This window comes from Grammomys surdaster, unplaced genomic scaffold, assembly GCF_004785775.1.
Source record: "Grammomys surdaster isolate TR1022 unplaced genomic scaffold, NIH_TR_1.0 125982, whole genome shotgun sequence".
In the NCBI taxonomy this organism is placed as follows: Eukaryota; Metazoa; Chordata; class Mammalia; order Rodentia; family Muridae; genus Grammomys; species Grammomys surdaster.
In genome coordinates this window covers 709,846-735,453 of record NW_021620798.1, presented here as the reverse complement: position 1 = coordinate 735,453, position 25,608 = coordinate 709,846, and the positions used below count along the sequence as shown (strand labels likewise).

Genomic DNA, 25,608 nt, shown 5'->3' with positions numbered 1-25,608 from the left:
CACACACACACACACACATGCATTGTATTCCTTGAAAGCAAAGATATGGAACTTAACCCTGTAACCCTGGTCATCTGGAAGAACAGCAAGTCCCCTTACCTCTCACCCATCTCTTCAGCTGTGGTATATGTCTTTTTAAAATAAATTACTCTTAAAATTAAAGTAATTCTATATGGAATTTTCATAAAGATTTTGATTCCTCTGTCATCTCTACATGTCTTAAATTAATATTTAGTGATCATTATCTCAGAGATATCTGAATGACTCTGCCTCCAGAGTGCTAGGATTAAAGGCTTATGCCACTGTACCCAGGTGATCATTATTTTTTATTAATTATTAATTCACATCCCAAACATTGCTCTTGGTCCCTTTATCACTGAGTCCCTCCCCTCATCCCATTCTCCTCTGGGAGGGTAGGACCTTCCCTGAATTTTCCCCACCCTGGCACATCAAATCTCTGCCAGATTAGGTGCATCCTCTCCCACTGAGATCAGACAGGGCAGCCATGAAGACTGAGCTGCCTGTCTGATACATATGTATCAGGGGCCTGGTTCCAGCTCATGTATGTTCTTTGGTTGGTGGCTCAGACTCTGAGGATTACTAGGGGTTCAAGTTTGTTGACTCTTTTAGTCTTCCTGTGGAGTTCTCATCTATTTTAGGGCTTTCAATACTTTCACCAACTCTTCCTTAAGTGTTTCCGACATCCATCCAATGTTTGGCTATGGGTATCTGCATCGGTTTTAGTTATCTGCTGGCTGAGTGGAGCTTCTCAGAGGACAGTTATGCTAGGCTCCAGTCTGTAAGCATTACAGAGTATCATTAATAGTGTCAGGAACTAGTACTTACTTGTGGGATGGGTTTCAAGTTGGACCGGTTATTAGTTGGCCTTTCCTTCAGTCTCTGCTCCATCTCTGCATTTATTTTAGATGGGACAAATTTTTGGTTGAGAGTTTTGTGGGTAGATTGGTGTCCCTATCCTTCCACTGGGGATTCCACCTGGATACAGAAGGCGGTTTCTTCAGTTTCCATGTCCCCACTTTTAGGCATCTTGGCTAAGGTCTCCTACATTGACTCCTGGGAGCCTCTCCTATCCTAGGTCTCTGAGACTTGCCTCCCCCCACCCCTGGCAGCTGTATATTTCCATTCATTCTCGTGGCCCTCTGGACCTCTCTCCTGTCCCTCCTCATACCTGATCCTGCTGCCCCATTCCCCTCTCCCCACCTGTTTTACCTAGTTCTCTCCCTCTGTCTGCTTCCTATGATTATTTTGTTTCCCCTTCAAAGTGTGGGCTCAAGCATCATTGCTTTTGTCTTTCTTCTTCTTTAACTTCTTTGGGTCTTTGGGGTGTATCATGGGTATTTTTTACTTTATGGCTAATATCTACCAGTGAGTATATACCATGCCTGTACTTGTGGGATTGGTTTATCTCACTCAGGATGATACTTTCTAGTTCTATCCATTTGCCTGTAAAATTCATCATGTCTTTGTTTTTAAATAACTGGTTAGTATTCTATTGTGCAAATGAACCACATTTTCTGTATCCATTCTTCAGTTGAGGTACATCTGGGTTGTTTGCAGTTCCTGGCTATGAATAAAGCTGTTATGAACATAGTGGAGCATGTGTCCTGGATGGTGGAAAAAGATTTTGATCATATGCCCAGAAGTGGTATAGATCTGTCTTCAGGTAGAACTATTTTCAATTTTCTGAGAAATCAGGAGATTGAGTTCCAGAGTGGTTGTCCAAATTTGCCGTCTCACCAACAATGAAAACGTGTTCTCCTTTCTTCACATCCTTGCCAGCATATGCAATCACTTGAGTTTTTGATTTTAGCCATTCTAATGAGTATAAGGTGGAATCTCAGGGTCATTTTGATTTGCATTTCTCTAACCACTAAGGATGTTGAGCAATTGAGAATTCATTGTTTAGTTTGTGCCCCATTTTTAAATTTGGTTATTTTTTTAAATTTAACTTCTTGAGCTCTTTATATATTTTGGATATTAGCCTTCTGTCGGATGTAGGGTTAGTGAAGATCTTTTTTTTTATTGGATATTTTATTTACATTTCAGATGTTATCCCCTTACCAGACTGCCCATTTGTCCTATTAACAGTGTCCTTTGCCTTACAGAAGCTTTGCAATTTCATGAGGTCCCATTTATCAATTGTTGATATTAGAGCCTGAGCCATTGGTGTTCTGTTTGGGAAATTGTCTCCTGTACTAATGAAGTGTATTTCCCACTTTCTCTCCTATTAGGTTTAATGTATCTGGTTTTATGTTGAGGTCCTTGATCCACTTGGGCTTGACTTTTGTACAGGGTGATAGGTATGGATCTATTTGCATTCTTCTATATGCGTAGATCCTGTTAGACTTGCACCATTTGTTGAAGATGCTTTCTTTTTTCCCATTGTATGGTTTTTGCCTTCTTTGTCGAAAATCAATTGTCCAGAGGTGTGTGAGTTTATTTCTGGGTCTTCAATTCTATTCCATAGATTGAACTGTCTATTTCTGTATCAATACCATGTATCATCGTCATCATCATCGATATATAGTACAGCTTGAGGTCAGAGATGGTGATTCTTCTCAAAGTCCTTTTATTGTTCAGGATAGTTTTGTCTATCCTGGATTCTTTGTTTTTCATATGAAGTTGAGAATTGCTCTTTGAAGGTCTATAAAAATTGTGTTGGAATTTTGATGTGGACTGCATTGAATCTGTAGATTTGTTCATTATCTTTTAATGACAGGAATGTCAGCGAAAATTGAAACATCGACTTGGTCTGGATTCCTATTTGCTCAAACCTGTTCAACGAATTACTAAATATCAGTTGCTTTTAAAGGTAATTACATGAAGTGTTTGCATGGTTCTTTACTTAAAAAATTATTTTATGTATATGAATGCTTTACCTGCATGTATGTGTAGCTTGTGTGTGCCTCATACCTATGGAGGCCAGAAGAGAACATCAGCTTTATAGCCTGTTCTGAGTCACCATGTGGGAACAGAACCCAGGTCCTCTGCCAGAGGAGCCAATGCTCTTAATCAATGAATCATCTTTCCAGCCCCTACTTGTTTATTTGTTTCATTTACTTATTTTTGAATCAGATCTGGTAGTCATTTAAAAGGAAGTGGCTGACTAGAAAGCACTTGCAATACGTTGAAGGAGAGCAACAGCCAGATTTGACTGTATGATTTTGCAGTGTGCTCTTTTATGTTGTACAAATGACATGTACAAGGTGATTAAGCTGTGAGTATATGGACTATTAGCTCTTGATCCTCCATAAAATATCTGTATGAATTTAAGCATAATGTTTTAGGAAAGAATTTTTCATATTAGAGAAATCTAAATACATATTTACTTGTTTTGATATTATATTTCCTATTGGTCTTTTCAATGAAAAATGCAAATGACATTCCTCTGGTTCAATGGAAAAAGATTAGTAGAATCTATACCTTGTATAAATACAATATTGCTTCTTTTAAAATGTGTTTCATGATACTATATGCATCATGATTGACAACTTATTGTATGAAAACTTGTATAATTGCTTTGAACACTAATCTCTGATGTCTCTTTGTAGCTGTTGGTTTTTAGCTCTAAACACATTGAGTGACCTTTGTTTTATACTCTTTCCTCATTATTCTACTTCTTCCCCGATTTTGACATTGTTATTAAACAGAATGTTAATGTGACAGACAATATGAAAGAAATTACTCTACAAGTGACAGAATCTTTGGATTACTGCTCAAAAGCATATTAGCTTAAATTTTTTTAATGTGACTAACATTAAGTTTAATTCTTGACTTCTAATTAAGGAGCTTTTAAAGTATAGCAGAGAAGGTGAAGGAACTACTAAGTTAAAGGAGGCACTTGACTCAATGCTGGAGCTGCTGAAGTCAGTGAATGACTCCATGCATCAGACTGCCATCAATGGCTATATTGTAAGTAAATTTTAGAGATTGTTGGAATTAGGTGGGGGGCAGTAAACTTGTCAAAAACCCTTCTTTTATCTACTGGATTTAATTGAGAAATACCACATAAGAGGTAAATGAATGAGGATAAAATATATGCATTCTTATTGATAATGCTAAGTGGAGAATTGGCTGCAGATCAGCAATTAAATGTAATTTTATGATATTTTTCTCATCTGTAGCAGCATGCCATCAAATCTGGAATTTAGGAAATTTGGCTTGAATAGATGCTTATGTCAGCTAAGCAAATACACTGTCCCTGAATTGCTGCTTACCCTAGTCTAGAATAGATATGGATAAAAGGGTCAAGTCTTTAAGGCTTGCCACCTTTCCCTAAATCAGTTATATCAAATGGGAAACTCATATACCAATAAGAACTGAGGAAGAGATAGGAGCATTGCTCTGTACCCTGTTTTTCATTGGATTATTTGGGCTGTTGGTATCTAACTTCTTGAGTTCTTTAAGAATTTTGGATATTAGCCCTTTGTCAGATGTAGGATTGGTGAAGATTTTGTCCTATTGACAGTGTCCTTTGCCTTACAGAAGCTTTGTAGTTCATGAGGTCCCATTTATCCATTATTAATATTAGAACCTGAACCATTGGTGTTCTGTTTGAGAAATTGTCTCCTGTACCAATGTATTGAGGGGTATTTCTCATTTTCTCTTCTATGAGATTTAGTGTATCCAGTTTTATTGAGGTCCTTGATCCCTTTCTACTTGACTTTTGTAACAATCACTGACCATTAATGTCTCTCAACCTCAATGATCTCAATTTCCAAATAAAAAGACACAGGCTAACAGAATGGATGGGAAAATAGGATCCATCATTCTGCTGCATACAAGAAACACACCTCAGCCATAAAGATAGACATTACCTAAGGGTAAAGGGCTGGAAAAAAGTTTTCCAAGCAAATGTCAGTGTTCCTTCTCTTTCCGTTTTGTGGACTAGTGAGGAGTATTGGTATTAGTTCTTTGAATATCTAGTAGAAATCTGCACCAACACTATGTGGCCCTGCGATTTTTTTTGGTTGGGTGACTTTTGATGACTGCTTCTATTTCCTTAGACATTATAGGACTTTTTAAAATAGTTTACCTGATCTTGATTTATCTTTGGGATGTGGTATCTATCTAGAAAATCACCCATTTCATTAAGATTTTCCAATTTTGTTGAGGACAAGCTTTTGACGTAAAAGCTCATGATTCTTTGAATTTCTTCAATGTCTCTTGTTAGGTCTTCCTTTTTATTTCTGATTTTGTTCATTTGGATACTGGCTCTGTCTTTTGGTTAGTTTGGTTAAAAGTGTGTCTATCTTGTTGATTATCTCAAAGAATCAGCTCTTGCTTTTGTTGATCCTTTGTGTTGTGTTCTTTTTCTCTAACTGATTCGTTTTAGGCCTGATTTTGATTATTCCTGCAATCTACTTCTCTCCAGGGTATTTGCTTCTTTTTTTTCTTCTTGAGCTTTCAGGTATACTTCTAAATTGTTGGCATGAGAACTTTCTAATTTTCTTATAGAGGCACTTAGTGTTATGAATTTTCCTTTTAGCACTGCTTTCATTGTGTCATAAGTTTGAGTAGGCTGTGCCTTCATTTACATTGAATTCTAGGAAGTTTTAAATTTCTTTCTTTGTTTTTTCCATGACTGAGTGATCATTGAGTAGAGTTCAATTTCCATGAGTGTGTAAGCTTTCTGATGTTTCTTTTGTTGTTGAAGTGCAGCTTCAATCTATGGTCTTCTGATAAGATACAAGGTGTTATTTCAATTCTCTTCTATGTGTTGAGGCTTGTTTTGTGACGAATATATGATCAGTTTTAGAGAAGTATCCACGAGATGCTGAAAAGAATGTATATTCTTTTATGTTTGGGTGAAATATTGTTTAGGTGTCTGTTAGATCCATTTGATTAATAGTGTCTGTTAGTTTCATTATTTCTCTGTTTAGTTTTTGTGTGGATGACCTGCCAGATGGTGAGAGTTGGGTATTGAAGTCTCCCGTTATTTTTTTCCAGCCCTTTCTCTGAGGTAATGTCTATCTTTATGGCTGAGGTGTGTTTCTTGTATGCAGCAGAATGATGGATCCTATTTTCCTATCCATTCTGTTAGCCTGTGTCTTTTTATTTGGGAATTGAGATCATTGATGTTGAGAGATATTAATGACCAATGATTGTTAATTTCTTTTATTTTGATGTTGGCGGTGTCAGTGTGTGTGTGTGTGTGTGTGTGTGTGTGTGTATGTGTGTGTCTGTGTTTGCATGCACAAGCATTTATACTTCCCTTGCTTTTGCTAGTATGGAGTTACTCATTTCTTGTATTTCTTGGATGTAGTTGTCTTCCTTGGGTTGGAGTTTTACTTCTAGTTCTTTCTGTAAGGCTGGATTTGTAGATAAGTATTGTTTGAATTTGGATATATCTTGATATATCTCGTTTTCTCCATCTATGGTGATTGAGAGTTTTGCTGGGTGTAGTGGTCCAGGTTGGTGTCTATCATTTTTTTTAGAGATTACAAGATATCTGTCTACGTCCTTCTAGCTTTTAGAGTCTCTGCTGAGAAGTCTGGTGTAATTCTGATAGGTCTGCCTTTGTATGTTACTTGCCCCTTTTCTCTTGCTACTTTTACTTGCTACTTTTAATTTTCATCCATTGTTCTGTACAATGTATGTTTTAATTATTATGCGGTGGGTATTCTTTTCTTATCTATCCTGATTGGTGTTCTATAAACTTCTTGTGTGTTTATAGACATCTCTTTCTTTAGTTTGGGAATATTTTCTTCTACAACTTTGTTGAAAGTATTTTCTAGGCTTTAGAGTTGGGACTCTTCACCTTTTTCTACTCCTATTACTCTTATGTTAGGACTTTAAATGGTATCTTAGATTTCCTGGATGTGTTGCATCAGGAATTTTTTAGATTTAACATTTTCTTTGACTGATGCATCAATTTCTTCTATTTTATATTCTATGCCTCAAATTCTCTTTTTCATCTCCTATATTCTGTTGGTGATGCTTGCATCTGTTGTTCCTGTTCTCTTCCCTAGGTTTTCTATCTCCATTATTTCTTCAGTTTGTGTTTTCTTTATTGCTTCTATTTCCATTTTCAGGTCTTACAGTTTTATTTCCTTCACCTGCTTAATTTTATTTTCCTTTATTTCTTCAATGGATTTGTTTCTTCTCTAAAGATCTCTACTATTTGTTCTGTATTTTTTTAAGAGTTTTATTTGTTTCCTCTTTAAAATATCATCTTTATAAGATTGGATTTAAGGTCTTTTTTTTTGTGTGTGTGCTTTGGTTGTGTCGGGATATCCAGGACTTGTTGTAGTAAGGTAGCTGTGCTCTGAAGGTTTCATATTTCCTGGTTTCAGTTGATTGTGTTGTTTTGAAGGCCTTTAACCATCTGGATGACTTTGTTCCCTGGATATTCCTTTAAAAGTATGTATTGGGATAGTGGGTAACTTTGATAGTCCTGGTATGACAGGCCTCTGATTGGTATCCTTTGGCTATATGGTTCCAGATCAGTAGGTCTGTATGATTCAGGGTCTGCAGATCATCATGGTTATGGAGCTGCAGATCTGTATGGTTCAGGATCCACAGGTTTGATGAGGTGTACCAAGAATGGTAGGAGAATGGAGGTCCTCAGGTGGTAGCTGACTGCTCAGGGCTGCTGAGGATGCTCCAGAGGAGTCAGCAAGCAGGGAAGGTGGGTTGAGGAAGTGAAGGTTCAGGATCTCCAGGTCTGATGAAGGTTGATGGAGAAGTGAGGGGAGAATGGAGGTCTCTGGGCATAGTAGACTGCTCAAGGTACCTGGGCATGCCCCAGAGGACTCCGTGAGTAGGGCACCTGTTTACTTTTTAAGGAGAGACAGAAAGGTTGTGAATCCAGATGGAGGGAATGTGGGGAGGATCCAAGAGGAGTTTGGAGAGTGGTAACTATAATCAGAATGTGTTTTATAGAAAAAAACCTCTTTTTAATTAAAAGGGGGGGTGAGCAGTAGGTTATACCCCTAAGATTCATGCTACTATTATATCAATTTGCATATCCTGCCATTCTGATCATTACTGTAGGTCACATGGTTCACAGCTGGTTAATGTCAATCAACTACTCCCATAGCAGCCTTCATAGTACTTTCTAGTACTATGAGTGTTAGCTTGTAAGGGCTAATAAAGTCTTTTGTGACAATTTTTTTAAAAAAATTAAAGCATACAAAATGTGCTTCAGAATATTAATATGTCAAGATGTTGATATTTGACAAATGAATATAGCTCTGCCTTCTATAAATTGGCTTTGATTTTTTTATTCTAGGGAAATATGAATGAGCTGGGCAAGATGGTTCTTCAAGGTGCCTTCAGTGTTTGGCTAGGGCACCGGAAAGGCGCTACGAAAATGAAGGAGTTTGCACGGTTCAAACCCATGCAGAGACACCTCTTCTTGTATGAAAAAGCTGTTATGTTTTGTAAGAGGCGTTTAGAATCTGGAGAAGGTGCTGATAGATACCCATCGTATAGTTTTAAGCACTGCCTAAAAGTAAGGAAGCTCACGTTGTATAATACAATATGGTCTTGTATGTATGTATCCACCCTGAATACTTTTTTCCCCCCTCAGTGAATAGGTTCGATATTTTAGCTGCACGTCTTCTGTTTAAAAGAATTAAAAAAAAAAAAAACAGTGCATGCATGTTCTAGGCACATGGGTGCTACAGTGCTACATTGGAGTTCATAGGACACCTCAGGACTTGGTTCTCACCTTCCGTCTTGTTTCAAGTAAGGTGATCTATTGCTCACTGCTTTGCACACTAGTCTCGGTTGGCCCAAGAGCTTCTAGGGATTCTCCTGCCACCTTGCTGTGGGAACGCTAGAATTACGAGCTTGTACTAACATATCTAGTTTCACATGAGTTTTGGGAGTCTGAAATCAGGAAAAAGGATTGGGCCTAGGTGCTGAGTGTTAATTCAACTCTCTCATCAGTATAGTCCTATCACCTATGAGCTCATCTAATGGTATTGGATAAAATTTTTGGTCTTGTTATCATGAAGCCATTGTTATAAGAGAAACAAAGACTAAAGTGTTTCCACCTTCTTCTCACTGCAGTTTGTTTACAAATGAAGAATTCTTGTGCTTAGAATGTCCCTGTCTTTCCTTCTTTGTCCCTCCTGCATTCTTTAGCCCCGTGCTTTCTGGGTATCCAAAGCTACCTACAGCTGGAGCCTTCCCATATACATTCTGGGCTATTCATTTAAATTGTTTTATTTTCTCTAGAACTCAAACTACCATTGTGTCCTGACATTAGTCTTGTGTTAAAATCAGGATACCATTGTTTGTAAAAGTCATTAGCGGCCCGGCAATACTTCCAATTCAAATAAGGCTATACATTCGTAAATTTGTTCATAGAAAAATTGGAAGACAATAATTTTACCTTCAGTTCTGCAGTCACTACCATTTTACTCCTTTTTCCTCGTAGTTGTTTTCTATGAGTGGTTTCTTTCATAGCTGGCTTTTCCAGGATAGTTGAGAGTTGATGTAATTTTAGTTGTGCTTTTCTTGATGGGCCTGTCATGGGCTTAAGGACTTAATGTAAGACGCCAACCTTATAAGCAGGCCCGGCTTTTAATTTTCCTCATATTGGTCAGCTGCCTCTAGCTATATCTAGCAAAATTCCTACCCAGGGTCATCCCATTGTCTGTGTTCTATTCAATTCTAAATCCACAGTAGCCCCATGTATCTTTAAAACTCCAACCACTTCCATCACAAGTGCACAGTTACTCTTTAAATATAGTCTACCTCTACATATCTGTGCTATTTATGACTGTAATAAACATCAACTGAGAACCAAAGCAATCAAATCTGAGAGGTTTTAGATCTTGCCATCTATATCTGTGCTTCTTGAAAAAAGGTATTTTCATCTTTCTAGGGATGTTTGACACAAACCAATTTGTTTGTGGGGTGACCTAGTGACTACCTAGTGCTGAATTTCTTGTTTGTATTGATTTTCTGTTTCATTTTAAATTTGATACAATGATAGGCATGCCAGTGGAGTGTTTCTGAAGTTCATTAAAGTAAAGAAGGCCTAATGAGGTAACAGAGCCAGAAGGATTACAATAGTTACCATGGAAACAAAAGGAGGAATTGATGCAGGAGACATTTCAATGGAAGGCAGACATAAGGGCTTAGTTACTTATCAGATACAGAAAATAAATACTACTTGACATTTAAGAGAAGAAAATCTGTCTGGTTTTCTTGGTTCTGAGATATAATTGTATCTTTAATAGAAAAGAATTAGTCAGTGATGCCTGCAAAATTTTAGATGAAGATTCCTGGGGAAACAGTGATGCTGTAGACTAAGAATGACGGCAGTTAGACATTTCTTAGGTCTCATTATGCTTCTTTCCTCTTGCCTACTTGTCATGAAAGTCTATCATTAGTGGTCAGTGTGCTACTAAACAAAGCCGAACAACTGTCCTCCCCTGAAATGGATTTTTGTCTTCACTTTATCACACCAAGATGGAATTACACAGCTTTACTTTGTTTTTCTAATGACTTTGTGCTATAATATAAGCATTTAACGTTCATAGGAAAGCCATATGTCAGGTCACAGTAATCAGATAAAGAGATGTGGCTTCTCCAGGTCCACCAGATTAATTTAACACATACACATATAGAGCTAACTTTGTGTCAGATAAGCATGGTTTGATTTCCAGGAAAATGCATTTAATCAGTAATGATGTGCTGTACATATTAGCAATGGAAAATAGTAAAACGGTTGCAATTCAAATACAGGAAAGGATGAGAAGCAAAGCTCTAACTTCAAAACTCCTTTTGGTCTAGGGAGAAGGGTTAAAGAGCTTGTCATTTAAATTTAAGATTTGGAGGTAAGATCAATAGCATCCAAGTAAATGCTATGTGGGTGTGGTTGCCCATTGTAGTCTCAGCTCTAGGGGATCCCAACAGTATGCTGTATAGTTAGACTAGCTGGATCAGGTGAGCTCGGGGTTCAGCAAAAGACCATGCATCACAAAATAATGTGGAGAGAGATATTGTTAAAGATATCTGACATCAACCTCTGGCCTCCACACAGGTACATATACACGTGTACCCACTTACATGTGAATACACATACATGAGTGTATACAACCCCACAAAAACATATATGATCTAAGTATGTTGTTTAATAATATATATCTTTATATCAAATCTATGAAATGCTTTCCTGATTTTATAGCTGAAAAAATGGAATTTGAGAAAACTTCAGGACTTTATACTAAGACACATGGCTGATGAATGCAAGTGATGGATGGAGGTCTAGTCTGGCCTTCTCGGATTCTGAAGTCTGTAGGTCAGCTACATATTGTCCTATTTAGACAGCCATAAGATGAAACATAATACATTTTTAAAAGATTGAGCATAAGTATTCTTGTATCATAATATTTGACCAGAGATACAGTGGTATAGGAAGGATATATTTGGAAACATTTTAAAGTAACTTTAGATTTCATTCCAGGGGTTGTCAGGGGCTCTTTAATTAGTAGAGTTGAGTTGCATTTCTCTGTATAACTGTTTTCCTTTACCTTAATGAAGGAATCTCATAAGCACTACTCTTAATATTTATTAGTTTTAATTATAGTCATTTCAGGGGTTCTTACATGGAGCGGTATGATATTTCTTCTGTCAATTAGGAGGGAATTGAAAGAAAAGAGGAAAGGCAGAGAAGAACTTAAAGATGTTACAGAAGGGAGTGAAGTTGTGCCACATGGAATTAACCAACGTTGTACAGTACGCACGTTTTGCTAGTGGTTAGAAAGTTATTTATCACTCTTTCAACTTAGGTATTTTGTTTGCTGTAGAGGCTGAGGGATTGGTGGGATTAGAAAAACCTTTGTGAACTTGACTGGTTCTTCCCTGACCCAGAAATTTGCCCTTTATATCTCATAGGAAATCAATTTGTAAGATCAAATTATAATTACTTTAGAAATCAACAAAGTCAATCAATTACAGGTGGCTTTCCCTATTGACATTTAATTACTTTTACTTCTGATAAAATTTTGTTTTAATATTGTGTAGTTCATTTCTAGCAGAATTCAACTTGCTTTGGTGTTCAGACAGATGGCATTTATACCAATCACTGGAATGCAGCATAGCATCTGAACTCTGAGTGCATATTCCCACAAACACTTAAGTCTTCATGCTTAGGACTATACTTTTCATTTCCATTTCCTTATTGAAAATAAAATGTATATTTTGCTTAAGTGAGACATTCTGTTTCTTTTGGATTATGGTAGAATGTAGTGATTGAAATCCCGTATTTGTAATGAAATGCTCAGAAAAAGTTTGATTTGTTATAGATGGAAGAAGCTGGCATCACAGAACATGTGAAAGGTGATAACCGCAAATTTGAAATATGGTATGGTGAAAAGGAAGAAATTTACATTGTTCAGGTTGGTTATTCTTCTGGAAACCATAGTTGGCATTAAATTTTAAATTAATTAATTAATTAAAATTGGTCCTCAGGAATTCATAGCCCTTCCTACTCCATATTGGAACACTGGCTGCTTTGGTCTTGTGAGGTCTTGTAGAGACAGCCACAGCTGCTCTGAGTAATTAATTAATTTAAAATTTATAATCCATCATTTTCAATTTATTTCTGGGTGTGGGGTATCCATTGGAGAACCTACCAGGAGCCTCAATCTTAAGGAAAACTCTTTACTCCAGAAACGAATCCAGTAACCATCTATTGGTCCTCAGGAATTCATAGCCCTTCCTACTCCATATTGGAACACTGGCTGGTTTGGTCTGCTCTGAGTTCTTGAGTGCAGGAGTCCTGTAATGTCCAGAAGACAGCTTTGCTTTGGTCTTCCCTAGCCTCCGGATCCTACGGTTTTTCTGCTCCCTCTTCTGTGATAGTTTCTGAGCCGTGAGGAAGGAGTGTGATATAGATGATCATTTATGTCTGAGCACTTCACAGTCACTTAATTGACCCTTTAAGCAGTTGCGAGCTTCTTTGTTAATCTTCAAACACTGCACAAAAAAACATCTCTTGAGTTCTGAGAGCTGCACTAGAGAGATATCAATTTAGATGACAGTTTGATATTCTGTCCACTTAAAATAAAACTAGTAGACACACCCCTGGAGCCTATGAGCTCCCCAACCTTGGCAATACTAGGCCTGTCATTTGTCTAGGGGAGCATGCTTTAAATCTAATCAGAAAACAGTTGCTTACTCCCACAGCATTCATGCTAAGGAGTTTAGTTGTGTGTATGTGTGTGTATGTGTGGAGTTATGCATTTGTGCACTGCTTTTGAAAGCCTGCAAAGGGCAACAGATTCCCTGGAACTGGAGTTACAGGTTATTGTGAGCTATCAAAGTCTGGTCCTCTGCAAGAGCAGTGCATGCTATTAACCACCGAGCCATTTTTCCAGTGTCAAGATTAAGATTAAAAACTCTGGTTCAATCTACAACAGGTAGATTACAACTACCTATAACTCCAGCTCTAGGGAAATCTGACCGCTTCTTCTAGCTTCCTTTGAAAGAACATAGTTACGATTCTGGGCAAGTGTATTCTAAGGACCACCCTGTTTTCGGGAAGAGAAGGCACTCAGAACATTTCATTAAGTCTCTGTTGTTGCGAGTTGTGGCTGATCCATACATTATCTGTTACAGATGTTCAGAATTTTTTGTTTTGTTTTGTTAACTTTGTACTGAAAGCAGTTCATAATCTCTTCTTGGTTTGATTTAAGATATTATAGTAGGTACTATATAACAGACTTGCTTTATAAGTAATCAGAAAGTATTTAGGGAATCTGTCTTGTTAGTATCAATTTTTAAGATTATCATGTAATTGATTGTAGTTTTGGCAATATTAGAGATTCCTTTGATCTTACTAAAATTAAAACAACAAAGTGATAATATATATATACACATTATTTATATATATATGTATTAATTATTATTCTGTTCCTCAAGGCAATTTTTTAATATTTTTGATTATAATGTCTCTTCTAATCTGATGGGTAATGATCAGCCTCCAAAATGATTTAAGAAGCAAAAGGGTAAAATTTGAATCTGGTGTTTTATAAAATGACTTATGTTTAATTGCATTTTTTTATTATAAAAACATTCTTTTTAAAAAGAAACATACTTTTCTGTTCTGTTTTAATTTTTAGGCTCCAAATATTGATGTGAAGATGTTATGGCTAAAAGAAATAAGAAAAATTTTGTTGAAGCAGCAGGAACTTATGACTGGTAGTTTCATGTTTCTTTTTATAGGAAATAGATTTTTTTCATGTAATATATCCTGATTACAGTTTCCTTTCCTTCTACTTCTCCTAGTTTCTCTCTACCTCCTCTCCCTTCTGGATCCACCCCCTTTCTTTGACTGGTAATTTCAAGTATGCATGCTTTTTATGGAGAAGCACAATGACAACTTACTAGCTTGGATTTTGTGCGAAGTCTTCCTGGGAATGGGGCTGATAATTTATTAATGATGCATGGATTTGTTAAACTTAAAAAAGTAACATTGAGATTCAGAGAGCTTTAAAAAACACCAATTAGTTTAGACTCCAAGGTGAACCCTGGTGCTTCAGAACCAGTTGAGAATGAACAAGTTGTCAATTTCTAGGCCTTCCTGGGAGGCTACTATGAGAAGAACCTCAAAGAACTAGGATCCAGTAAAGTTGGGATGGATAATTGGTTCCTTCTGAATGTATAATTAAGAAAATGAGTCTCCTCCCTCTCTTTCTCTCTCTCTAATGTATATATACATGCTTGTTAATATGACTATAGATGTGTGTGTGTGTGGTTATATATGTATATACTTGTGTATGTGACTATAGATATGTGTATGTATGGTATATATGTATATACTTGTGTATGTTACTATAGATATGTGTATGTATGGTATATATGTATATACTTGTGTATGTGACTATAGATATATGTGTGTATAATGTGTATGTATGGGCTTGTGAATGTGAACATAGATATGTGTCAATATGATACATGTGTACATGCTTATGTATGTGACTATAGGGGTGTGTATGTGTGTGTGTGTGCGTGTGTGCATGCGTGCTCCACAGTGAGCATGTGGAGATCCAAGGACCATTGTATTCTACCTTGTTTGAGGGAGAACCTCTTTTCATTGTTCTGCTGCTGCAGAAGACAGGATTGCTAGCCCTGGAACTTGAGGAATTCTCATGTCTCTGCCCTCTATCTTACTATATAAGTGCTGGGATCACAGACAGGTGCATAGTAGCCCATTTTGAGAAGGAGGTGTGCGTGTCAGTTTTAAGAAATCCGAACACAGGTCCTCATGCTTGTGCAGAACCTGATCTGCCCACTGAGCTGGCACCCCAGCCCCCAGATTGTACTTTTTATCTGAAGTAATACATGGTTTAGACTTTCCAGATTCTAACTCAGACTGGCCTTCCTGTTTGTTGGTCAGTTCAAATCCCTGTGTGTGTGTGTGTGTGTTTCCATGTTCATCTGGTTCTGGCTCTGGCTCTGTCTCCCCCCAGCTCCCCCTTTCTCCTTCCCTATAACCCCTGTGGTGTGTGTGAAAGTCATTGGCCTTCAAAGAAGTAAGAAGCATAACTTCTAAATGACACATAGGCTTTGTTTTATTATACAGCTAAAAAACAGCAGAATCAGTTACAAGACCAGGACCAACTTTCTCCCCAGCAGCAGAATGCTGAGTAAGTGATCATTTCTTTCACAAATTTAAATTATATTTAGATTTATTTCCTTCTCTTTATGTGCATAAATAATTTGCCTACATGTACATATGTGTACCACATGCGTACCTTTTGTTTAGGGAGGCCAGAAGAAGGTGCTGGCTTCTTTGCAACTTGAGCTACAGACAGGTATTAGCCATCAAGTTTTATGGGAACTGAACCTGGTTCCTCTGCAAGAGCAGCAATCACTCCTAACCCCTGAGCCATCTCTTCAGCACCCTCCCCAACCCCAGAAATACTATTCTTGCCAGCTTCTGTTTATTTGCTGTATATAGCAAAAAACAATGAAATTAAAGTAGCATAGACAACCATCAGTGTTCTGTAATAGTAGTAACTCATCAGATAACATAAACACATTATTTTCTTAGGTCTAAGCCATATGTTAGACTTAAAATCTGAGACAGTATGTGATTTTCTTTGGGATCTCAAGGAGAACCAAACCACTTTAAAAGCCTTTTTCTGGCAAGGTTCATGTTGTTCAAACAGAATTGAAGACTTTATGTTTATTGTATGCAGTAGTTGCTAAAACAGAAGCTGGTAGAAACATACCAGTGTGATTAGGTTAAAATTTTACCTACATATTTATATATACCTTACCTGATGTATTAAGACGAGAAGTCTTCAGAACAACACAGATTGTACGCATTCATGCCGTGAGTCTAGAAGGAAGCAGGTGTATCTTTGCGTAAAGGGAGCCTGCTGGTTCTTCACATTATCAACTATTACACAAACTTAAATAAGGATGTACGTCAGCTGTTGAAATAGTTTCTCAGCTTATTCTTAACACATAGTATTAAGATAGGCTATTTTAATTTCTCATTTTTTTAGACTATGCATAAGCTCACCTATTTTTTATGTGACTTTTTCAGAGGGCAAGACAAAACTCCTTTAAATGCCAAAGAAGCCAGAGCACAAGTGGAACAAGCTGGTGCCATGACAGAGGTCAGGGAGGCAGCCGTGCTACTTCAGGCAGAAGCAAATTCTACAGGTAACTATCTATCTTGGTTGTCTGAAGATGTGATTCATAATTATGTGAGTTTTTTTTAACTCCTGTTGCTAATTTGGAAAAAATCTAGCCATGTGTTATTTTTGTATAAAGAAAAGAAAGAACCTTTTTTAGAAGGCTTTTATTTCTTGCACACTACAGAGCACTGTTTTTCAAAATGTGGGTCCTGGACCCATAACATGGTTAATTACCTGGGGATTTGAAGACAAATTCGTTGGCTTTCTCTGCCTCAGATCTTTGGGACCCAGCTATGTGAATTTTGACCAACTTTGTATTTGGTTCATGTTCAAGTCACAGGAATGAATGCAACACACATGCCTCAGTTTCAGTGTACAGACTGTCCATTTCCTGTTGTTTCTGAAACTAGACCTGGGATATTTGTTTTCATATGAGAATTGTGCCATTCGAAATTATTTGACACCATCTATTTGATTGACCAAATGTTAGTATGATCAGTGCATCAGGAATTTTGTAGAGTTGCATCTGTAGGCTAATTAAAATATACACAGTTGCCATCTGTACAGTGCTAGGAAGGCAGATAATTCAGCAAGCAATTAAAGTAGAATGTGGTTAAGTATCATATTACAGAGGTACATGGTGTTATACAAGCATACAAGATCTCCTAAATAACTTTGGCAACAACAGCATAGACTTCCAGAGAAATGCCACATACTCAGTATTTCATATAATAGTCCTTAACCCTACTAGTTGAGGAGAAACAAGTTATGATGACCTTATTCTGTGTTTAGTTCTTCATTTTGTGATTAGTTCCTCAGATCATTATGTTGTGATTCTCAACCCCAGCAACAATGTAAGAGCCTACCTAGTATTAATGCCTTCATTTGACAGGTATAGAAAACATATCAGAGAAGGTTGGCATAATTATTTCCAAGGTAACATGAACAGTTTACTATGGCAAAGATGGGATTCTGAAAGTTTGTGACTTAAATCTTGGCCTAGTTTCATTTCTGTTACTGTGATGAAATACCCTGGCAAAAACAATTTAGGGAGGAAAGATTTTTTTTATTATAGTTTATAATTCCAGGTTGCAGTTTATTACAGCAGGGAAGTCATAGTTGCAGGAGCCAGAAGCAGCTAGTCATGTCACATCTGTCGGTTCCTTGCTGTCTGATCTGGGCGATAGGGGAGCAGTCTGGTTCAGCCAGGTCTCTCCAAGGCTAAACAGGATGGTGAGTGTCGGTGGCCCAAAAGAAACACACCCGGCCAGGAGTCTTGTCGAAGCAGGAACTCAACTTTATTGCATCATCTTCTCTATTATATAAGTTTGTGACTTAAATTTTGACCTAGTTTCTTTTCTGTTACTGTGATGAAATACCCTGGCAAAAACAATTTAGGGAAGAAAGGGGTTTTTTTTATTACAATTTATAAATTTGGTGGGGTGAGGTTTTGTAGGAGGTTGGGACGGGTGACGGAGGGTATGGGGTGACTGACAGGGCCAATGGCAAAACTTTACATTAGCAACAGTGGGGGGCAGAGACAGGGCCAAACAGATCTTGCTGAGTCACCCAATACAGAAGTGACTGAGATAGGTCTCAAAATTGGAGCCAGGCTTAGGCTCTCCCACAAGGCTGCAGAAACTGGAGCCAGGCTCGGGTTTGTCCACAAGGCCCAAACCAGGGCTGAAATGGGGCCCAACAACATCCACAGTCAGGAAGCAGAGAGAAATCAATGCATTCACACTACTGTGCTTTCATGAAGAGCTTGCTTGAGTAGGTTTCTTTATGTTTATGACACCCAGGGTTCTAAACCAAGAAATGATGCTGCCCACTTTCAGGTTAGGTCTTACCACATCAATTAAGGTAATCAATATAATCCCCCACATACTTGCTCATGGGCCAACATGATCTCATCAAACCCTCACTGAGACTGTCTACCCATCTGTCAAGTTTGTGTCATGCTGACCATTAAAACTAACCATCACAGATTACTTTATCTAAATAAGTTCATATATATGGAATGAAAGAATATATGTGTGTGTGTGTGTGTGTGTGTGTGTGTGTGTGTGTGTGTAGAAAGAAAGGAAGAAAGAAAGAAAGAAAAAGAAATCTTATACCTTCTACCTAGAAGCTCATTTTTTGTGGGGGGATACAGAGTCTCATGATGTAGCACAGGCTGGCCTAGAACCTGCTATGTTGACAAGGCTAAACTTGGACTTGTAGAGCTCTATCTGCCTCTGTCTTCTGCATGCTGGGATTAAAGGTATGCACTACTATGCCTGGCTACATGCAGGTTCTTGAAAGTCATGAAATGTGTAATGCATTCTTTCTGCCTACTAAAAGAGACGATCTAAGCCCAAATAATAGAACACCAGGTGGAATCTAACAAGTATTATTTGAATGGAATGAATATAATTATTATAGAATGAAGATTCAGAACCATTGTTTTGTTTGTGAGGATTGATAAGAAGTAAATATATTCTTTTCATGTTTAACATTACTTTTAATAATGCCCATAAATCCTAACTTCCAACCATTCTGAAATTTACAGAAGTATAATGTAGGCCCAGGCCTTTTTGAAATGTCAAATTCAAAAATAGTGAAAGCTAAGTGCAATTTTATTATATACAGCAAGGCAAAAATGACGGTGACAGCTTTGACTGTAGTGGTGAGCTTCCTTCTGTGGTGGAGAACCAGATCTTTTAATTAACTGCTACTATTGTTTTTCTTCTAGCTTGGAATGGGATGCTACCATCTACAGAAGGTGCTGCTGCAACTGCTGAACATTTACACAACTCTTTTCCCCCTAACAATGACAATGGAGAAGATAGGCCACAAATGGTTAGTATAACATAGTATATTAATATTCCAGAGGTGCTTTTACTGATGACATAGACAGGGCACATAACGAATAATATTTTTGTCAGGATCCTTGAGGTTTATTGAGTATATTTCATAGTGAAAAGAATCAAATTGAACCTTGTAAGTATTCACAAATCACTTGTCTTTATGTAGAAAACATCTCAGTTATACACAGAACACTACTGAAGTTACTTAAATAACCAATTCCCAAATGTCACGACCCTGTCAATTTTAGTTTTTTTTAAGTAAAGTATTTATTTCATAACACATCTTCATGTATATGTAATTTTTTAAGCTTAATTTTTGAAATTATAAGGTCAGGAAGTTAACAGAAATACTACTGAAATGTCTTGTGTTCCTTTCATCCCGTTATCTCAGTGGTAACATCTAGAATTCTAAGACACACAAAATCTTGGCAATTGCATCAGTGCTAGCCAAAGGCTTCACTCAGATGCCACCAGTTTTCCATGTGCTTTTGTATACGTGTATATGTAGATCTCTATCATTTTGTCCAGAGCTGTGTTTTCTACTTAGCTATAAGGGATAGACCCAAATGTAAAGCTACGAATATACTTTAGAAATTACACAATTATTTCTTTGTTTTTTACACAACTAGTTTTTAATTAATATCAACCATATTAGTATGAGAAAGGTTACATTTTGCATTTTGTTAGCTATAATTTACAGAGGAAGAAATTAAGGGCTTGCAGCAGATTTATCTTAATTGTCTGTATTAGCAGTTCTCATATTTTGAATGACAGAATGCTAAGCCATCTCTCTAGCCACTTAAACATATAAATATATAGCAATTGAGAGTACTGGCTCGCAACCATCTGTAACTCCAGTTTTAGGGGAACCTATGCCCTCTTCTGGCCTCCAAGGGCCACAGGCATGTAAAATACGAAACAACTCTCAAAAAGAACTTTTATGATTTAAGTTAAAACTACTGAAGATATACTTTATTATACTTTAAAAACTAGAAATAAAAAAGCTTTAGATTAGGAAACCTATTATAATTTTGAGTAAATAAATGATTTTTATTAAAAATGACCATTTTAAATTTAAAAACTAGCGAGAAATAAAGCAATTTTGCAAATGTCTTTAATATCTTTCTTATTTTAATATATCCTGAGCCAGGGCTGATGGCTCATACATTTAATTCCAGCCCTTGGGAGGCAGAGAGGCAGGTGGCTCCCTGAGTTAAAGACCTGCCTGGTCTACAAAGCAAGTTCTAGGACAGCCAGGGCTTTATAGATAAACCCTGTCTTAAAACGACAACAGCAAGAAGAAAAGACATTCTGATTCTCATGTGGTTTTGAATGTAACCTGTTCTACTATTATACCTCAGATAGACTCTATAAAACTCCCTGAATATATGTGAGAATGAGAGTAAAACAGGCAGACTATTCTAATGTAAGGCTGACTCTCCAGACAGATTAAATGGATCTCAGAAAAAAAATGCTCTACTTTGTATAACTGGCAACTCACTGGTTTAGATCAGTTATATTAAGTGATGTTTCTTTAAATTATTGATAGATAAATTAGACTGGAGTAGTTGGTCAGATGTGAGCAAGACAGTCAAAGGAAAGCAGTTAGTATTTGAGCCCTGCCTATAGATGGTATGGAAGTGCTTGTCCGAACTGAGTCTTTGCACATTTATCCAGTAATGGAGTCAGAAAATAAAGTGACTAATGGTTTAATTGCAGGCATTGGGAATGTAGGAAAACCCATTCCTGGGTCCTGCTACCAAGGAAAACATACAAAAGAACAATGTTGTACAGCCCACAAACCCTTTACCTTAAAGTTTAAAAGAAGTTATGAGAGATCATGTCTCAAAGGGTATGGGAGATGTTCTTTATGATGACACCTGATGTTCTCTGGTTTGTGTGTGTGCGCGCGCGCACGCACACACACACACACACACACACACACACACATGTTCACCTACATACACATACCTGCAACCCATATATATGAATATATACTCAATTTGAACACACACATAAACACACACATGTTCACCTATGTACCTGCAGCCCACATACATAGCTATATACACAATATGAACACACATAATACATGCACTAAAAGAGGATGTTGAGATGAGCTATTCGTTTGACTTTACAAAGACAGGAGCTGAGAAGCAAGCCAGTTGTGGTGGTGTGTGCTGTAACCCCAGCTCTGGGAAGGCTGAAGCAAGAGTACTGAGAGTTTGAGGCCACTGGGCTCTAGAGCTAGTTTCAGCCCAGCCTTAGCTACAAAGTAAGATCCTGTTTCAGAAACACACACACACACACACACACACACCAAACTGACCATAGAAATAATGGGTTATACTTCTATTGCAGAGACCCATGTCGGAGGTGTCAGTCTAGTTGTAAAGAAGCCTTGGTGCCAGCTGGGAAGTTGCTCCGCCTGCCTGCTTCTCAGCCCATGTGGAAAAAAAACACCCCTCGAAAGAGTTTCAGCCCAAATGATCGGATTTTTTCCAAGTTAATCTATTTAAACATGCACAAAAACAACAGTATACACTTCTTTCTTTTCTTTCACTTAAAAGCGTTTTACTTTTAGTACTTTTTATTCCTTAAATTGCATAAGTGTGTAAGACATTGTGCCGGATAAAATCTCATCTCAGAATATTTTTGACTTGAAAATTGTTTCTTCTCTGTCTACTTTGCAACAAAATGCAATCAGTGTGCCTTGAATTTATTTAGCTTATTATTGATTAAGTTAAACTTCGGGTTGTAGAATAGTTAAGGCCAAATGAAACACAACATCATGATTTAAAGCGCTTTGTAGAGCCAGCGCTCCTTTAACCCATGCAAGACAATGACAGAGTTCAGAAGTCCTGGGGTGGGGGTCATTAGTAAAGTCTGTTCAGGGCTACTGCCTTTTCTATGTGCCAAGATGAACTTTTCCTGAGAGTAGTTTACAAATTGCATTTAAAATGTATTATTTCATGCTTGTTTCTTTTTCTGAATTTATGCTTATAATTCATATAGCAAATTAGTTACGCTGTATTATCTTCTGTACATTTCATGCTGTAATTCTTTTTTTTCCAAATAAAAATGGAACCTTTGGGTTCTATAAATTGATACTCTGGTGTTTGTGTTTTTGTTTCCCTCCACAAACCAATCTGTTTATTTGCTCCTGCAGACGATAGGTGCTAAAGCTCTCACATTTGTTATTGAAATAGCAAATTCTTTCTGTTCCAGTCAGCAGGCATTTAGGCAAGTTGTTTCACAATCAAGCTTGTAATATGGTTTTCCATTACAGCTTCACAGTCTGAGTGAAATAAGGACCTAACAGATTGAAGGCTTCAAAATCACATATAAGGAAGAAGATTCTCCATGAAGATTCTTAGGGTCAATGGTAGGCTTTTTTTTTTTCAATGCCCATGGTGACTTCCAGCTGGTGCACATGAGTAGTGAGTCAACATTTCTGCAGTGTCTGTGCCATACAGTCGCCAGCAGCAGCGATCACAGGGATGCCTTCATTTTCATTACTACAGCTGTGCTTCCAGAGCCCAGCAAAAGGCTGCCTAACTTTGGCTGAGTGAAACAGTCTGTGAGACAATCCTAGGCTGTACCGACACGTTATTTACTTAGGGCTCAGATGATCCAGCTGGTGATTGGTCTGATGTTGCAGACCAGACCACATTCCATTTGGTTGTTTAAGTCATTTATTAATCACGTAGCTAATGCACACTCAAGTGCCAGAGCCTTTGTTTTGACACTTTACAAGAGAGCCATAATTGTCTTTATCAGTTTCAATATTGACATTTCAGCTTTATCATCCAGTCCTTATCCATTTGACCTTATGGAGCAAGAAGGGCAACAGTGCTTTGGCTGGCCTGCTCTTTAATCGCAAGAACATCCAAAGTGAGATGACACTGTTTGCAAGAAGACTGAACAAAGCCCCATCATTATTTTAAAAATTATTAAATGAAACAATTATGTGTCTCATTATTTGAACTAATAACTTGGATTAAAAGCCACATTGATTGTATTCTCTAACCCTGAAGGGGAGTGGGCACATGTATGAATCTTGGAGCTGGAGATTATGGCTCAGCAGTTAAGAATATTTATTGCTCTTACAGAGAACCCAGGTTCACTCTTAGGACTAATATGGTGGCTCATAATCATCCATAATTCCAATTTCAGGGGATTCAGTATCCACTTCTAACCAATAGGCACACATGTGGTGCATGAACATATATACATATATGTACATATATGCAGGAAAAACACTTGTGCATAAAATAATAAAATACATAAAGCTAAAAATAACTAATAATGAATCTTTAAAGTAATAACTTGTTTCCCCCCCAAAGTCCTGTGTAGGTTATTCAAAGGGCACACGCAGTGCCATATAAGCCTTTGAACACATGCAAGAGGTCTTCGAAAACTCGTGTAGTATAACCTATGTGTACTTGATCATAATCTATTTCTATTTAGGTTGGTGAAAAATCTAAACAGAAGACAAGAAGGTCTCATTCCAGGAGGTAGTTTTCACATTTTAATTGGGCTCCTGTCGATTTCAGAATACACACATTTACAGATATAATATGATTAAATTGTCCAAAATTTAAAGGCTATGATTCTCAAATATTTGCCTAGTGTTACAGTGATGTAGTATGAAAAAAAATCTTTCTGTAATTAGAAACAAAGCTGCAAATCAATTATGCTTGTTAGCATTTAATATTTCCTTCAATAGATTTGTGTTTTTGAACAAAATTTTTAGATGTTAACCTTCTTACAAGGTTGCTAGGTTTGAGAGATTTCACATATTGTAATATCTTGTGAGCAAGTCCTTTCAAATGTAATACTGGGACTACCTGTTATGATGTTAGTCTTACTGTCCAAAAATGCTTTAACAGTGTATGTTTTCATTTCATTCTAAGAACGTGTTATTTCTGTGTGGTTGGCTTCCCCTACATACACATATACATACACCCACACATTCACTCCCATATGCCTGTGCCTGTATCCAAGACTTCAGTGTGAGTGTAGCAGGAAGCAGCGAGAAGTAACTTAGTGTTTCCATTAACCTTGTCTTTAGAAAGGAAAGTTTCTTTATACATCAGTATTCTCATAGAATTTATCCTTAGTGACATTTACCTATCTATAAAAACACAGATAACAAGATTGATATGAATATAGTTTATAAAGTTTTGGTTTGTGCCTTGTGTTGAATTCCAATTAACAGTATACTATTTTTTACATGTATCCAACAGACTAGAAGTCATTTATTTGGTTCCAAGGTTCATGTATAAAATGAAACCAAAACTGAGGATAATAGTGCTCAGTGGAAATACTGGGTCACAGAGGAAAGCCAAAGTATTCTAAGCTAAGCCACTTCTGATGGGCTTGTTTCATTAATTGTTGAATTCTTTAGATAATTCTTGAATTATTAAATTACTAGTAATCTAAACATATGTTATACCAATAGTCAGAACTGATGAGTAGGTATTTAAAATGTACTCTCAACAATTGCACTATATACAATTATTTTTAAGACTACAATGAACATTCACTAAGATAGAGCCTATGCTGCCTGGAGCTGACACTGTGCCTCAGTGCCCAGATGCTGACTCTGTGTCACAGCACTCCATACTCAAGTACTGCCAGGAGAGAGCTGGTCTCTCGGGAGTGCCGACACACCTGTGAGCACAGGTAACACCACTACTCCTTCTCAAATTCCTGGCCCAAGAGGGACCAGCCCAGAATCATCAGGACACAGGATCCAAGGAACAACCAGGGACAGAATCCTTCAGGTTTCTGTCTGCACGCTGGAGCTGACCCTGTGCCACAGCTCTCCATACCCAAATTCATCTCGGAAAGAACTGGTCTCCCAGGAGTACTGACACACAGACTTGCAGGAGGGACAAACCATAGTCAGAGACAGCAAGAACAGCCAACACCAGAGATATCCATATGACAAGAGGCAAGAGCAAGAACATACATAAGCAACAGAAACCAAGAATACTTGGCATCATCAGAACCTCGTTCTCCTACCACAGTGACCCCTGGATACCCCAACACACCAGAAAACCAAGACTCTGATTTAAAGTCACATTTCATGATGATGATAGAGGACTTTAAGAAGGACA

The 25,608-nt window shown here is 37.4% G+C and overlaps 1 protein-coding gene across 1 annotated transcript in view; it reads left to right on the top strand.

Moving 5' to 3' along the window:
- The window catches only part of Mcf2 (MCF.2 cell line derived transforming sequence), a 99,774-nt gene extending 76,723 nt beyond the window's left edge, over positions 1-23,051 (top strand). The window contains exons 20-28 of the mRNA XM_028754133.1: positions 2,741-2,833; positions 3,808-3,933; positions 8,255-8,476; positions 12,288-12,380; positions 14,106-14,184; positions 15,569-15,632; positions 16,541-16,659; positions 19,369-19,475; positions 22,908-23,051. Of these exons, the coding sequence (XP_028609966.1) occupies positions 2,741-2,833; positions 3,808-3,933; positions 8,255-8,476; positions 12,288-12,380; positions 14,106-14,184; positions 15,569-15,632; positions 16,541-16,659; positions 19,369-19,475; positions 22,908-23,051 (1,047 nt within the window). The remainder of the gene's footprint in view (positions 1-2,740; positions 2,834-3,807; positions 3,934-8,254; positions 8,477-12,287; positions 12,381-14,105; positions 14,185-15,568; positions 15,633-16,540; positions 16,660-19,368; positions 19,476-22,907) is intronic.
- The last annotated feature ends 2,557 nt before the right edge of the window (positions 23,052-25,608 follow it).